Source organism: Lepisosteus platostomus, chromosome 14, assembly GCF_059453375.1.
Source record: "Lepisosteus platostomus isolate fLepPlt1 chromosome 14, fLepPlt1.hap1, whole genome shotgun sequence".
NCBI classification, from domain to species: Eukaryota; Metazoa; Chordata; class Actinopteri; order Semionotiformes; family Lepisosteidae; genus Lepisosteus; species Lepisosteus platostomus.
This window is the reverse complement of record NC_142624.1, coordinates 26,626,728-26,644,538: the sequence shown is the minus strand read 5'-3', so window position 1 is coordinate 26,644,538 and position 17,811 is coordinate 26,626,728. Positions and strand designations below refer to the sequence as shown.

The 17,811-nt window shown below is 38.5% G+C and overlaps 1 protein-coding gene across 6 annotated transcripts in view; it reads left to right on the top strand.

Annotated features, from left to right (window-relative positions):
* The window catches only part of myo3b (myosin IIIB), a 124,619-nt gene that overhangs the window by 68,094 nt on the left and 38,714 nt on the right, over window positions 1-17,811 (top strand). For all 6 annotated transcript variants that reach the window (XM_088605354.1, XM_088605350.1, XM_088605352.1 and 3 more), the window contains 3 exons: window positions 7,556-7,635; window positions 11,770-11,847; window positions 13,065-13,270. In XM_088605354.1, the coding sequence (XP_088461480.1) occupies window positions 7,556-7,635; window positions 11,770-11,847; window positions 13,065-13,270 (364 nt within the window). The remainder of the gene's footprint in view (window positions 1-7,555; window positions 7,636-11,769; window positions 11,848-13,064; window positions 13,271-17,811) is intronic.

The following is a 17,811-nucleotide window of genomic DNA, read 5'->3' as shown; positions in this document are numbered from 1 at the left end:
TGTTTTTTTTTTCATTGACCTCTTAAGTAATTATAGCTGAATCCTGTATAAAACAATCATTTGACAGCCCAATAATATTAGAGTATTCAACAAGAGTTAATTCAACATTAGTGAAGAGACGTGCAAGTAATGTCTGCAGCCTGTAAATATTGTGCAAGAAATTAAAATTGTTTTCACTTATTTTTCTATCAAATGAAGCATTGACACATTGTGCGAGCAGTTCTTACATTTTTATTTAAAACCAAATTCAGGACATTTATTTATTTCACAGTTCTCTTTCAGCATGTAGAGCCCAAATACCTTCAGAGACAAGTCTTGCTTCATTCTAGGAGAGAAACGGTTAAAGGCATCTGAACCATCTACAAAGTAGATTTTTTAATTAGTGTTGCTTTCTCTAAGTTTATGAAAAATATTTGACTTTTTATTGAGCTTGACTTATAAATAGCACCACTTGGGGAAATGAACACTATTACATAAACTAATTTAAAAAACATAATTGCATGTCTGTCTTTATGTAGTAAAGGTATAATTTATGTAAAAAATGTAGTTGTTTTTCTGTTTTCATTATTAATGATTTAAACTTTAATAGTATGTTATTTAATTGATTCCGGTGCCAGTTAAAAGTCAACGGCATAGGTTTGGTCACTGAGACACCGGCCACCTTGAGAAATGTGTTCTTCCTGACAGGTAAACATCTGTTTAGTGTTGTGTTGGCTTTAGATCTGGAATTTCATCCTGTGGGATAGAAAATGTCATTCTGTGTGTGTGTGTGTGAGATTTTGGGCCATGTTTTTATATCTGTATATTGAACTTTATAAGCACCTCATACAAATCACATGCATTTTCATTATCGGACGGTGCATGTCATACAGCTGATGGCAGTAACACGCCTAGCCATGTGACCAGGAGCTACCAGGAGTGTAAATGCTAAGGTCAGACTGTTCTGGTGATCTGGATGGGAACTCAGATGACAAGACTGGGTCCTCAAAGGCACAGAGGATGTGCACTGTGTTTACTCTGCAAAGAATGGTCGTGTTAGCGTTTGTGATTACTGTCCATCTCCCTAGCTGCAGTACAGAGTAGTGTTTAGGGCCCTGGGTGATAAGAAGGTTGGATTTAACCTTGAAGGGTTTTATTCAGCCCGATAATGGTGCCCTGTTGTTGTAGCCTTGAGCAAAGTACTTTGGGTAGCTTATTTCAGTAAATAACCCAGTTGCATAAAAGGGTGCAAATGCAAGTTACTTTGCATAAAAATAATAGTGAAATAAATTGATAATAGCATTAAGAGCTAAAAGTCTTTTCTGTGCTTCCATGGGATCCTGCACTAAAGTGAAGTGGTACTTATTTTGCAGAATGCGGGCTTCTGTTTGTGGTTGTGACACAGACGTTGTGCATACTGTGTGTCAATATATGGCATTAAAATACTTTATTCTACAATACGTTACTCATTATTTTAGTAGTCATACTGTTAATTTTAATTCTATCTCTGTATTAATATTTTGTAAGATGAATATTATTTGTTACAGTGGTATTTAATTTAGTATGTGTTTTACTGTGAGCTAAGTTTTGCCCATGGCCATTTGTGTGTCATTAATATGGAAGTGGTTTACATTCATGGGCTTTTTAAATATGTGGGTGAAGCAAATAAACAAGCAGATTCTTTCAAGGTTTTGAGACTGTATTACGTTTAAGTGAAACTGAGTGTGCTTTAACATATTTGCTAAACAAGCAAATAGCTTTTAAAGCAGTAAGAAGAGAAATGTAAATATAATTTTTTATGCTTGCCTGGAGATTATCTGTATATGTGTGTGTTTTAAGCTGTTCCTAGGATCAGATAATTATTTAAAGGATTGAGTCTTATCAAAGAACAATGCAGTATAAACCTTATTTATTGCAAACCTTGAGATTTTATCAGCTAGCCATAACACTGCTTGTGATCTGCAGTGAACATGGAGATTAGAAAAGCACTGCTGAAGTTATTGGAGTATTAATTCTGAAAGTTGAGATTTATGTTCAGATGAGTATTTTGCAAGATGAGGGAAAAACAACCGTATTCAATGCAATATTTCTATCAGGTTTCATTTGATGTATTGGTGGAAACATCTAATCAAAGTTATTTTAAAATAACAGTATAGATCCTTAGTTTTAATGTTTTATGTTTTAAGACCGACACTCATTAAGGCTGGTGCAGAAACATAGTTTTGGGGTTTAAGATCGTTCTTGTGCCATTAAAAACAGCTCAATTTACCTTTCACAGCCATAAGACGCTGGCAAGAATCTTCACTTCATATCAGTTTGTCAAAAGAAAACCGACCTAAAAGCAAAGCAAAGTATAGGCTGCTGAGTCCCACTTTAGAGACAGCAATTAAATGGTTTTCATTTTTTGTTTGTTAATGTCATTTGTTTTTGTCATGACAATGTGAGACTACATGCCGAAGCTTTCCTTGCACATACTGCACAACATCACAATTCTGGATGTTAAGGAGCTAGCATGGCCAGTAATCGGAGGACCAGCTCATGTCAAGCACTGTTGAACCCAACTGCTTGCTATCAAATTTTGATTTGAGTTTGGGAATTTGTTTTCGTGATGCACTGCATTTTGTAACTTTTACAAAATGATACACATTGCAGTTTCATTAAAGAGTTGTGGATTTTTCGACAATTGTGTTCATGTACTGTATAAGTAACTACAATACTTTATAAGTAATAGTTCTATTTTTAGTAAGGAGTTATTTTTGCAGTAATTATTGTTTTACTATATTAACAGAATAACCGCTGTCCAGTAATGAAAGCATACAATTTTGGTAATGGTACAAAAATATGTTGGGCTGTCAAAAGCAAATTACACCACAGTTATTTTATGGGGGATCTGGCTTGACAGTAGTAGATGTCATTTAAATAGCCTCTGGACTAGTCAAATCTCAGAGCACACAGGGATTTCAGTCTACAGTAATCTTATTTCCTGGGTTGCTGAATTTCAACATTCACATTCATTTAAAAGAAAGAAAACATCCATCCAGCTAGAGCAACCCAGCTTTCAAAGCAAGCATTCCTACAATTGTTATGTCGCCCATACTGGCTTCTTAAACCATAGCTTCTGAGCTACAAGACATTTTAGCCTCCTTGAAAGAGTGTATTTAGGTGTTATATATCGTACGGGAGATTGGTTTTTAATCCCAAACACAGTAACTTGTCAATAGAAACCCAATACGATTGAAGTTTCCTTCCTTTTTTAGCAGATTCTCACCGAGTTTCATTTTCAAAGGAAATGTGGTGATGCCAGCAAGTTGTTTTTTTGTTTTTTTTCTAAGACCTCCAAAGCTGAGAACAAAACTGAGCAAAGTGTTTTTCATTAACTGAAAGCAAAAGAAATTAATTATTGTTTGTATTAAAAGAAATGATTATTTAATAAAGTCATTCCAATTAATTAATTGTAAATGACCTTATTCAAAGTATATTTTCCTCATGTCACATACGGAATGAGGAGCACATAAAGATGGTATTCAAGAGAATCCTGCCACTGGTGTCTGTCATCTGAGTTACACTCAGTTCCTTTAAACTGAACACAATTGGCAGACATTTTTGTGATAAACACTCCTGTTGGTATTATTGAATTGCTAGGGGGATTGTCAGCAGTGAGTTTTTTTTTAATTTACTAATACATCTACTGTCTCTTCCTGTCATAGAGGCCCTTGTTCTTATGTCTGTTAATATTCAAAAGGCTTTTGATAAGATACGATAAGATCACTTTATTGGCCATATGCAATTTCTTGTATTAGGAATTTGTCTTTTTACATACCCCCAACTTGCTCTCCATGAGACACACAGACAGGGAGAGAAGCTTGGGGTCAGAGCGCAGGGTCAGCCATTTATACGGCGCCCCTGGAGCAGTTTGGGTTAAGGGCCTCGCTCAGGGGCCCAGCAGAGTAGGATTCCTCTGCCGGATGCGGGGTACAAACCGGCAACCTTCCAGCCACTGGCGCAGATCTTTAGCCACAGGGCCATCGCTCCTGTATTATCATTATTATTATGATGATGATGATGATGATGTAATGGGCCCAGAAGAGTTTTCATTGAAGACTATTCCATTAAACCCTTTTAGAATCTTAAAGCTATCCCTGGCCAACAGTGTTTTTTTTTTGTGGGGATCGCTGCTGGTAGGCTGCCTCTCTTATTAAGTGACCCCTGCAGGTGCCCTGTCAGAGAGCAACATGGAAGACACCTCCACACTCTTAGCATGTCCAGTAGAAGGTCTTTAATTCATCATGACAAATGTTCTCAAATAATGTGCACTTGAATTGCAAATGGCAAATCAAACGAACGAGGATTCTATTTTACTGACTTCATTTGAATGAGGACGATTCCAATTAATCCACCAGATGAAACTTTGGGTAATTGGAATCACTCCTATGAAGCACCTGACACAGTTTATGAGCCTGGCTCTAAATGAGATACTGTCAGTGTGTCACGTGTTTCTTTGCTTGTGATATTGACTGAGAAGAAGCTCATTATAAGAATGCTAATATTAGGTGTCTTAATAATATATAATCCATATACCCTTGTACTTTGTGCAGACCACATGTAATTAGCAATATGGAAATGTATTTTACTTGATGCTTGTTTAAAAAAGTAGCTGGGAACAAAGCAAGAGCTCCATGTTTTTTTCTGGATCGGTGGTATTTTGTGCACGTGTTCTTGTTTTAACAAAAAGGTGGCAATGATCAGAATATACGTAATAATATCTAATAATTTCCAAATTACCATTGCTTCTGGATACTCGTTTGGAGAAACAATCAAAAGAAATGGCACACTTCCACTTAAATTGAATCATTCAAGAAAAGTTTTCAATAAAAGAAATTGCTCACAGACCCAGCAACAATAGGAAGGAGATGAGGAGGGGGGACTTCTGTTCCAAGATCATGACCATATGTGCTGTTAAACTGTTGCAGAATTTTAGTGACTGTATCCTTACAACACAGGATTCAAAAGAGACCAGCTCCCCTGTTAAATCAGTAAGATGGCCCAAATAGTGTATGTCATATGATAGACATAGACAGGACGTAAAATAAGAGAAGGCAAGACAAACTGTGTAACATCAAGAGCCCTGAAAGCAAGCACATAGCAATTTATTTCTTCTTCCTCTATAAACAAAAACCTGTTTTCTGCTTCACCAGCTTTAAAAACCTTTAAAGAAATCAAATATGCATTTTTGCCATTATGTAGTTGCAACATCCTTGTCTTTAATCTCTTCTGCGTATAATGTGAATATAAAGACGTATTGCAAAGTTATTTCCTGTGAGTAATTTATAAAGGGGTTCTGTGAGGGGTTCAGATCCGAACTTTAGTTGGTGGGGCAATCCAAGTTTGGATTTGAACCAATAAATCAAAAACATTGTGCTGAAATGCAAAAAAAAAACTGCTTTAAACTATACCTGTGCTAAAGCAGTTCACCCTAGGGACCCTTTTGAAATTATAATATAAAGCTGGTCTTGCCAGGAGAAACAAACAAAAGTTTTGGCAGTTCAGTGAGAAGCTCTGTTCTTGCCGGTACTCTGAGCTTTGTTTTATAAGGCACATAAAATAAATGACCCTGTGTTTCACTAAAGTGTATGCTGATGAAGCTTCTACAGAGCTATCAGATTACACAGGGATTAAGGTTAGACATTAGCTCCAAGGGGTTGTCTGTAATAACCCACAAAGATTCCTCAAACACAACAAGCACAATACCAGCAATCTGGAGGCAAAAGACATCTTCCAATAGGAAAATATTGTAAAGACAAGAAAGTCAAATTCTTGTATTCCTGCATTTTAAATTGGAGTTCTTTCTTTTATTCACATCAGATTGAAGCACAGGCAGCAGAAATATATACTGTATATTACATATTTATGTAAACACTCAAAACAACATATTGGAAGCATTCATTAGAAACAAAGTTATTATGACATCTTTCAGCTGAATACGTATTGTTAAAGTAAGTTTATTAATGACATAATGTTTAAATTAAGCACTGGCACGTAGTAGCATTGCAGGTGAAGTAACTCATTTCAAAGAAGATGTTATTGAACTTCAAAGGCTTTAATCTGCATCTCTATACAAATGATGGGTTAAAGGAGGTTGGTGTAAAGGGCACCATGCTGTTATGTGCACACCTCTTCTTTATTAGTATTGAAAGAAAAGATATGTCACACAGAAACAAGACTGTAATGAAAAGAGCTCACATCTTAGCAGTTCTATTCTACTGATGTGAAAGGCAGTGTGTTCAAATCCAGGGTGATCGTGTCATTTTCTGGGATACTTACTCATTTGGGTCTACACAAATAAATACACAAAAAATCTTGTGCTGCCCAGTTTATACAGATCATCCACTATTCATTGGATTAGACCGCAACCTCATCTCTTTAGTTATATTTTTGTAAAGGTGTGTGGCACATCTGCAGCAGTCTATTGTTTATTCATGGAGTAAACCCTTTGAAATGTGTTAAAATGCTTCCCACTCATTATAAAAATCCTGCCACCCATGGATTAGGACTTTGATGTCACCAATCCTGCTTCAAAGGCTTCTTTCAGTGCTATTAATCACAGTTTAGCCTCTGAAGATATAGCCAGAGAAAACATTTGGACATCTTGTGCTATACTTGCTAAAACTTTCAAACGTTCAGACTGCCTTGCACATGCTTAGTGCATATCCTTTCCTTTGCTCAGAGACAATAATACTGCTGATGGAGGAACCCCTGGGCTGCCTTTATAAACCCTAAGCAGGCTAAAGAGCACTGCACAGCCTGAGGGGTTCATCAGCAGAGGAATGTTTTGTAAATCTATCCAGGAGATTGGCTTGTGCGCAGATACTGTGGTAATATGAAATGCGTCAGTCTGTATGATCCCACAAACCCTCCCAAATTGACACATTCAAGTGATTTGGTGTGTTCAGATTAAGGCCTTTAATATGTACAAGTAGAGGTTAATTCTATACTCAAATATAAAAAGGAAAATGTCAAATAAACATCAGTTTGGCAGAGGAACCTGCCTCAGGTGTTTCAAGTTGAAACGATGGGCATTTTACTCCATCTTTTTACTTTCCAGCATGTAATTCACTGCTGCTTGTTCCTTTGCTGCCTAAACGCTGTCACAGCTCTCTGCTCTAACCTGTTTGATATTCACGTATGCTGAGACCGGAAACAGAATGCGAGTGGCACAGTGGTGCAGTGGTTAGCATTGGTGCCTCGCAGCGGTGGTGCCCTGGGTTCAATTCCAGACCTGGAGAATCATCTGCATGGAGTTTGCATGTTCTCCCCATGTTCATGCAGGTTTCCACCAGGTGCTCTGGTTTCCAATCATAGTTAATTGGTTTCTGATACAATTAACCCCATTGTGTAGGTGTGTGCCCTGTAATGGGCTGGCATCCTGTCGAGGGTGTACACTGCCTTGCTCCTGCTGCTTGCTGGGATAGGCTCCAGCTCCCCCGTGACCCTGCACAGTTAAAGAGTGGATGGCTAGATACACAATGTAGCAAAGCAGTGAAGCCTGACCCCTGTTTGTGTGCTGTGTTTTGAACAGGTAACCTGGCTACATCACGGGCAAGAGTGACTGCAGCATCAAGATCGCTGCCTCCCCAGCTCAGTGTAGGACGCAATAAGGTTTGGTTCTCTCCTGTTGGGATGTTTTATATGGCCTATTATCCAGAATTACCTGTGTTTTTATCCACATTGACTTAATGATACCGAGTGTTTCTCCCCCTCAGATTGTGATATTATCCTGTTGTTATGTTACCATTTTACTGGATGTGGAAGCCTTTGGTGTTTGTCCACTATATCGTGGGCCAAGCTCACGTTGGTCTGATTAAGTGATGTTGCACTGTAGCACAATGATCATCTGGGAGGATCTCCAAAATAAAGCATGTTTACAATTCCCAGCAAGTATCCACCCCCGTTTGTGTGCAGTATCGCCCTATTCAATGCTTTCCAGTATTTCACCTTGTAGTTTGGCAAAACATTAGTATTGTTTCTTACAAATGTGGGCCTGTGTTTTTTTCTGATAAAATTATGTTTATGATCATAACTAACAAATGAGGCCTTGGAAACAGACTTATGCTAGGACTGTAAGGGTAATAATTAGGAATAATTGCAGCAGTACGAAAAGTATTTGTTAGGTCTTGGATGGAACCTATGCATTCATTCGATTTTCAGTTTCAGTGCCTTTGTCTGGAATGTCTTGTTGCCTTTTTGTTAAACTTTTACTGAGACCCATTTGTGTCCTCCGAAAACTGATTGCTTCCACAGAGAAAGGTTTAGTTTTCCACAGCGATCAAATACAGGGCTGTATAGATTTTTATATTTGACTGTACTTACTGTACTGCTTTTTGTAAGATAACAAAGTGTATCATTTAAATGGGAGATATTGAAATTGCCCTTAACAACTGTAGCTCAGTTCAGTACTGAAGTTCCTACTTTTCTGTGTTATTGATACTGTAAGTCACTGTGGTGTTGTAAATATGCCTTTTGACTTTTTTGAAACATGATCAGGCTTGCTAAGTTGAATGCATGTGTAATGTTAACGTTGATGGTATAGAATTTTAGTCTACTTGAAAATTGGAATTGGTCTTTTTTCCTGTTGTTTGCAGGGGGTGTGCATGCATTTGTTCTGTGTTTATTTTTATCAGCAAGGGTGCTAAAATCCATTTGGCTTGCCAGCCATCTTGAAGGGGCCTGATGATTTAATGACCAGCTAATAACTCACTTCCTCAAGAAGAAGTATGAGAGGGGAGCACAGCAGCAATGGTTAAATGCTTAAAGTGATTTATGTGCAATGGTTGAATGTGTTTATGGCCAGGCAGTAATCATCAATGTACTGAGTGCTACCACAGTCGAATATCATAGCTGTGATTCCGCTTTCCACCCTGTAGTTGACACCACACATCAAACCACTACAGCAGCATAACCCACAGAAACCATTTACTTTGCATGTGGCACATCCCGGCTGTAACAAATGACTTACCTCCACTGACCGAGCAATACGCTTCTCCTGGCATGTAAAGTAACTTTTGACTTGTAAGAATATTTTCGGCTTTACACGAGCCTGGAGGAGAGGAATTGCTACAGTATATGGTGACTGTTGTCTTAGTTCACGGGTTTTGGCTCACATTTATCATGGGGGTCTGATGTATAGCTTGTTTATTTTTACCCCGTTCCTCGCCGTCTTCCATGCTTCCAGTCCCCCAAAAACCTGTTGAAGGTACGAATATGCACCAAAGCATGGCTTCCACCAATCTGTGTAGGCAAATGTTAATTCAGCTAAAGTTTCTCCACACTTATCCTATGCCATCCAACTTCTCTGAAATGACAAATGCACTACTTCTCATTTGATTGTACTGCCTGTGTGTTTATTTGACCAACACCTCCCATCTATACATTTGTATATTCAGTTCAAATATTTGCTGTGGGAAATTAATTCCTCTGACCTTCATACCTCTCATTTCATTCCTCCTTCATATCAGAATTACTAACATACCTGTGTTAATCTTGATCATTTTTATGTCATAGTGTTTTGACATACATTTTTCTTTTGCAGTCGTACTGCAGCTGGAAAACAGCATTTTAGTCATCAGTTTTAATATTCAGTTATTTGAAGCCTTAGCTTTAGAGGTAAAGGAGACTTCCTTCACCAACCCCCCAGGTGAGTGTGTAGCCCCCCACCTGGATGATTCAACACCAGCCATAGTGCACATTAGCTGTCAGTGGAGAGGAGAACAGAGTAATGAAGCCAATTCATAGATGAGGATTATTAGGACATACTGTAAATGGTAAAGACCAGGGAGAAATTTGGTCACTGGGGCAACACCCATACTCTTTTCCAGTAATGCCTGAGATTTTTAATGAGCACAGAGAGTCAAGACCACGGTTTTAAGTCACATCCGACGGACAGTGCCTTTTTTACAGTATGGTGTCTCCATCGCTATACTGGGGCATTAGGACCCACACAGACCGCAGGGTGATCGCCCCCTACTGGCCACACTAACATCCCTTCCAGCAGCAGCCTTAGCTTTCCCAGGAGGTCTCCCATTCACGTACTGGCCAGGCTCACACCTGCTGAGCTTCAGTGGGTTGCCAGTTGTGAGCTGTAGGGCGATATGGCTACTGGCTGACAGAAATATTTCATTTTTGTCATGCAGTGCAGTGTTTTTTTGGTGTAGGAGAGACATTAAGAATGCATAGTAAGTCATATTTTGATCAACATTTCCATCAGTTGCAGCCGTAGAATGTGACGCAATTTTGTCAAAGAAAACTTCAGGATGTTAAGAGAACTTAATCTTCTGAATCATATGTTTTGAATCACAGAGTGGCTAGATGTGGGGAAATTTCATATGAAGACATCATAAACAGCCTGCAGAAAACTTGGGATATGACTATAACACAGACAACTCAAATGCAATACAAATAATGACTTCCGAGAAATTGCCAATGACATGAGGTCATTTAAAGAGAAAGACGGGTAGTATCTGTGATCCTGTGCTTTATAGCTAATATACTAAAAAGTGTGAGCAATCATAACCTAAGCTCTTCACAGGTATTAGAACTATTAACATTTAAGAAACAACGGAACAGACGTTAGCAGCCACTCATTAAAATGTTTTTAGAAATATGACAGCTCTTCGTCTGTTTGCCAGACTCCTCGTGCACCAAGTCTGTAGACTATCTACAGTCCTAATTATACTGTGAGGTGAGAGAGAAAAATACTGGCATACCTTTCCATCCAGGGTAAGATAAATGAAATAAAATATTAAGATATGCACTTTGCTGTATAGACTTACAATAAAATATTTATTGCTTCATGAAATTTGATGAAGTCATGAGCAGAGAGAATCATTAGTATGCTAATATTGTGTCCTCTTTAATACTGTGGTGAAACAAGATCCAGGGTTTAAAGTGGAAGCCCTCTTTCACAGTGTGCTTTGCTAATTTTTTCTTATGCCTTAAAGCTGAAATGTTCATTCTTTCTAGATTATTGACTTTAAGTGTTTATAACATTGCAATAGAGGCACAATAAAATTCTCCATGGAGGAGCTGTATAGTCTCATTTTGTTTTTCAAGAAAAAAAAATAGGATGAATTAATTCAATTTATGATGTTCCCAGATTGCACTTAGATGATTTAAAGATGTGGATGTAATAGTTCTATCAAAAAATAACGTCCATATGAATAAAGCTTGTCTTAAGTTCAGCTACTTCCTTGTACCAGACACACTTTCCAATCAGACGCAATTAGTTCCATTTTAAAGATTTGCGTTTCAAATGAAGACCGTACAACACAAAATCATCCAGCTGTATTCCATTTGGATTTTTTTTGTCAAGATCTCTTCTCTAAATTTTTAGAACTCTTCACTGCTCTCAAACTTAATTTCGCAAAATAAAACCAAGTAAGTAAACATTTTTTTGAAGCTGGTAAATTCTTCCATTCCAAACCTGGCATTTCCCACATATTTTCTTTTGCTTGCTTTTGAACTGAATATCAATTTGAACAGCTTTGGTTTCTAGTTTAAATCATTTCATTTCAGAGTTTTATACACTCAACCAATCAGTCTTTTACTTACTATGGCATCCATCCCAACATTTTACTACAGAGTACTTTACAGATTTGTTCTGCAGTTAACAACATGGCCACTGAGATAGTCTCCTGCTATGCCAAGTCATCACAACATCAGAGTCCTAACTGGGCCTCAGGCTAACCAGTTCTCAGTGTGTGTTTGGTAAGTGTTGTGTAACTTGATGTTTTTTAGGTGGACACTATGGAAGTGATGCGGCACCCTGAGGAAACAACCAACATGCGAAGACAAACAGTGGCCTCGTATTTCAGGGTGTGTTTTTCCATCCCTCCATCCTTCCCTCCATTTTCTTACTGCTGCAGCATGAAGGAGCAGGAGCCTGTCCCGGCAAGCAAAGGGCACAAGGAAGGGTACCACCTAGAGCAGACACCAGTCCACCTCAGGGCACACACAGAAATAAACACATACTCACACCAGGGCCAATTTTCCCAGAAGCCACTTAACCTACTGGTATGTGTTTAGACTGTAGGAGAAACTGAAGCAACTGGAGAAAACCCACAGGTCCGGAATTGAACCTAGGGCCCCAGCACTGCGAGGCAGTACTGCTAACTACTGCACCACCATGCCACCCTGGGTGTGCTTTTCTCCCTTTGAATTCAAACATGCTTGATTCATGCTTTCAGTGTTGAAATGTCGATGATGCTCTCATTGATTAGCGAGATCAAAGTTCTTCAACTGTTTTGGTACCAGCAACCCTGCTGGCAGCCATCAAGTGTAGGATATTGTGCAGAAGGGGGTTTGTTTGCTTTGAGGCACACTGCACTTTTTCTCTTTTCAGAAAATATGACCAGATAACGTAGCAGGAGTCAAAAGGTATGGATTGTAGATTATGAAAATAATGAAATAGTACCCATCGTTGCACAGGTTTACAGAGGAGACTTAGCTTTTACTGCTCACACCTGAAGAAGCCTTCACAGCTGAAACATTGTGTTTTCTTTCTTCTCTTTTCAGCATGGAATAAACCTATTACTTGTTCCTTTTCAGACTACGCATGCTGACGCAGCTACCCACCTGAACTACTTTTACTGCTCCTGTCAGGGACATTATTCTCTGGTATTCTGGAAGTACCAGTGAACTTTAATGTGACTCAAAACCTCTGAACCATATGGCACAGGTTTCTGAGTCTTGAAAACACGAATTCTAGGTTATTTAATGTTAAAGTACAATTTAATGTCTTTAAAAAAAGAGGTCTTTGCCGAATGGACTGGACCTTTTTAAAGAATAAGTGTAAAGTGCAATGTATTTGCACAAAATATAACCTATAATGCTCTGTAATGCACAAAGAAGAAGAAGAAAGTGAAATGAAATGTATTGAAATATTGCATTCCCAAACCAGGAATGCAGTACAAAAGCAAATTGCTCTGACTTGTGAACACAGAAGTAGATACAGTACATTTCTTCAGCTATAGAACACCCTTCAGCTGTTCACTGAAGTACCTTTGAAACAAATCCTTCTTTTTCTTTTGCAGTATTCCCTAATGGATCTCCTGTCTAAAATGGTGGTCGGACAGCCTCACTTTGTTCGTTGTATAAAACCCAATGATGACAGACAGGCGCTCAAGTTTTCCACCGACAGAGTGCTGGTTCAGCTGCGATACACCGGCATTTTAGAAACGGTGAACATCAGGCGACAAGGGTTTTCCCATCGGATTCCTTTTGACGAATTTGTTAAAAGGTGAATGTCGTGTGTCACAAAGTACTGTTTTAATTTCATGTTGCCTTCAGAAGCACTCCTTTACGCCAACATAAAATACCTCCTGAGAGTCTGACAATCAGCTTGTGTGTAATATGTGACACAATACAAGCTTTCTTAATTAGTTGAGAAGTCAGTCTGAATATAAGTAAGCTGTTTACTAACTGGAAGTCATTAGTACTGACATGCAAAATTTCATTTTGCAGAAATGCATGGTGTACTGAGATTCAGGAAATTATCTGGTGCATTCATTGACACTAGCAAAAACATTGTTTTAATAGATTTAAGCCTGGTGCACTCATACGAAGTCTCATACTAGGGGGTAAATCAATAATAATAATAATGTTGCTTTATTAGCCCTATACAATTTCTTCCATTAGGAATTCATCTTTTCGCTTGCTCTCCATGAGACACCCAGACAGGGAGAGAAGCTTGGGGTCAGAGCGCAGGGTCAGCCATTGTACAGCACCCCTGGAGCAGTTGGGGTTAAGGGCCTTGCTCAGGGGCCCAACGGAGTAGGATTCCTCTGCCAGTTGTGGGGTTTGAACCAGCAACCTTCCAGTCACAGGCACAGATCCTTAGCTTTTTTTAATTTATGACTTAAGTTTTTCAGAATTACAGTACTGTAATTGCAGGAGATAATGTCATCTTGGCTCGGTTACATGATATAGACAACAGCTTTTTATTTGAAAGAGAAACTTTTATAGGTTTTCGTTTATTTATCTATCAATCAATCAAAGTTTATTTATCAAATGCACAACAATACAACGTGCAGCAGTAGTTGCGGGCAATGAAATGTCTTTTCTACGAGCTCACCGGGGGGTAAAAATCACAAAATTAAAAGTTAGGAAACATAATAATAGATAATAGTGCAATAGAAATTGAATAAAATAAACTCAAATCAAAACTCAATATCAACAGAGCTGCTATGTGTCCAGGGTGTATGCAATATATTGTGTCCAAGTAGTGCAGTATGCCGAATACAATGAAAACTGTATGTCCATGTAGCCAATACATGTGATTTGCTGAAGGAACTGCATGTTGGCTATTTAGTTATTTGGAGATAGAGGGGTCTATTAGACCTACTATCTAGATAAATCAAACGGTGGTATTTACAAACATAGGAAAATATAAATGGATTGTTGTTCAGTGGTTGAGGGAGCAACATACTACGTTCAAAGAACACCCCACTCAGAAAATCAGGTGATACGGTTATAGTCTTGACAGAGTACACAAAAATGTAAGTATCCCTTTATATAAAGGTTTAGCCTAAGGCTTAAGCAATTTTATTTTTGTCCTTGGCAGCTTACTTCTGATGAGTTTTAAGAACATTATAGGAATAGAAAGGTACTGTTTTACTACACTGTACCATGGAAATGACAAGGTATATATAGAATAGTGTTGTAAGCACTTCTAAGAAAGATTTACTTTTACATTTATTCACATGATTCAGTGTAGAAGACAGATATGGTGTAGTATCCCCATCATTATACTGGGGCATTAGGACCCATACAGACCACAGGGTGAGCGCCCCTTACTGGTCCCATTAGCACCTCTTCCAGCAGCAACCTTAGTTTGATTTATTTGCTAGCATTATTTTAAACAAATAATTTGAAAAAACTTTTTTAAATAGCTGATATTTTTCAAGCCGTTTGGTTGACATAATTCTGTTGTGCTGTTAGAAAACATTTAGAGTCCATTCATGTCAATTGGGACCTCAGTAATTTCAGTCACCTTAGTTCTGACCTGGTCAGTGATGCTAGTTTGAAGGCCTGTAAAGTAACAGACAGATCCTGTAGTTAGACAGTGAAAAGCATTTCAGAATTGCTGTATCAAAGCCACTTCTGATGCTGGCAAGAGTTGCACTTTGTATTCACCATCAAAGGACGAACAGGTATCAACAGGAATTAATATAAAAGACAGTAAATCTTTGGAATATCAAAGAATTTCATAGCCAGCACTATTGTTGTTTTTTCTATCCTTTGACTAACTCTACAACAAAGAGGATGAGCCAGCAGTTTTTGAGGCCTTGATGTTCTTAAACAAATAGTCCTATCAGCCTGTCCTATAGTGGTGTTTTGTAAACTACTTTGAGGAAGTGTAAGACAATCAAGTACTCTAACAAAGGTTTATAAACATTAGGTGAAACTAACAAGGAGATAAAATCTCCACTAACATTACTCTCCTGGGCGTCTCTCTTTACCTGGATGAAATAAGAGAAACTTGTAAATAGGGACCTGTCTGACAATAGAGCACTATGCATTTCAGAGCAGGTAAAATAGGCTTCATGTACTAACTAAAGCTTTCCCAACCCTGACAGTGTGCTGATATTTAATAGAGTGCTGCTCATTCTCAGGGATAAAGAAGTCAGAAAGTTCAAGACTGCCATATTATTGTGCTTTTTTATTTTACTTTTTCTTGTTTTGTTTTTGTCTTTGGAGTTTTAGTGAAACAGTGTGCACCTCATCTTTCAGTGGACAGCAGGTTACTGTCAGTGTTTAATACCTGCTCCCGAATCTCAAGGTTTAGATGGTTTTCAGTCTGATTGGATGTTTTAACGAGTGTGATGGAGCTGCAGCTACTCGTTGTGAACATTTCTTTACCATGCATGTAATTTTTCACTGTCTAAAGCTTTAAAGATTGCCTAACCTCTTCTTCCAAATTGCCTATCAGGCAAGCAGTGGGCCTAAGGCAGGGTACACCCTGAATGGGAAGCCTGTCCATCTCAGAGCAGACACAAACACAGACACACAGACTCACACCAGGGCCAACTTTTCCCAGATTGCACAGGATTTACCAGTGTGTTTTTGGACTGTGGGAAGAAACCGGAGCACCCAGAGGAAACCCACCCAAACACTAGGAGAACATGCAAACCTCATAAAGACAGGATCTCTAGCACTCCAAGAGAGCAATACTAACCATTGTGTCTCAACTTAATCTGATCAACCTAAAAAAAATAATGTTCTTTAATGATGTCTGAATTGGTCATCTCGGAGTACGCAATGAAACAAAGACATTAATAATAGTGTTTTCTACAGATACTTTGTCTTGTAAGATGACATGACATGAATGCACCATGTGATCCATATCCCATGAGCCCTTTGCTTTTTCTTGATTGCAGATGGTTGAATAATTTAATTCCCAAAATGAACAGAATAAATTCGGCTTTCTTCATGTCTAATGTTTATTTTGGTCTGTGGTTGCATTCATAAAATGTCTGAGTTTAGTTTACATCCTAAATAGTCCATAGCATTAACAGGATAGGAAACGTGTTTTCCGAAGTGTTCATAAGCAGGAAATATATAATGAATAATGAAAAATCCCCTATACTGATCTTCTGGGCTTTGAAGGTTGGCCAATTAAAGTTGTCTGATTGGGCGTGTACATTATTCCTGTTGGGAATCACATTTCCTTTACATTTACAGTTGGGTATTATTCATGGGAAGATTAAAAGTATCTTATATAGTATATCACACAGGTTATGCAGCAACACCTGTGTATACATTAAGATGAAAAGATAATTGCGTTTAAAAACAGAAATAAGGTTTCTTTCATCTGTGCAATCTCCTGAAGCTTCAGCATAGAAGCTAAATACTCATGTCAAATGGGACAGTTGAAAACACTAGCAGCAAACATAAAATATGGGTTAATACACCAGACATATAACAACAAATCTAGTGTTTGGAGTGGCTAAATGATGTGTAAGCTCATTAAGTCTACTAATATGTTCTGGAAGTTTTCTGGAGAGATTAATTAACCAATGCATTCATTTTTTCTTAAAATAGATGCAACTCTACAGTTAACTCTTTGAATTCAGTAAACATGTACTTTTATAAAAGTTTAGGATATCAAACTTTACACAAAACTATTTTAATTTGTAGTGTTTCGTTTAAAATCCTGTTATTACCAGTACAACAATGGGATCAATCCTTTATTCTACTACAGCTGCTGATTTGATACGAGTGGAACCCTGTGTTGCTGGATGTACTTGATCTACTGTTTGAGTTCAGCAACATTATTCATTTAGTTTGATTAGCCATATCACCATGCAGCTCACAACTGGCAACCCACTGAAGCTTAGCAGGTGTGAGCCTGGTCAGTACCTGGATGGGAGACCTCCGGGGAAAAACTAAGGTTGCTGCTGAAAGACGTCCTAGTGGGGCCAGTAGGGGGCGCTCACCCTGCAGTCTGAGTGGGTCCTAATGCCCCAGTATAGTGACGGGGACACTATACTGTAAAAAGGTGCCGTCCTTCAGATGAGACGTAAAACCGAGGTCCTGACTCTCTGTGGTCATTAAAATCCCTGGGCGTTTCTCGAAAAGAGTAGGGGTGTAACCCCTGTAATTTCCCATTGGCCCTTCCCAATCATGGCCTCCTAATAATCCCCACCTATGAATTGGTTTCATCACTCTGTTCTGCTCCCCACTTATAGCTGATGTGTGGTGACCGTTCTGGCGCACTATGGGTGCCGTCGCCAGGTGGGGCTACACATTGGTGGTGGTGGAGGGGAGTCCCCATTACCT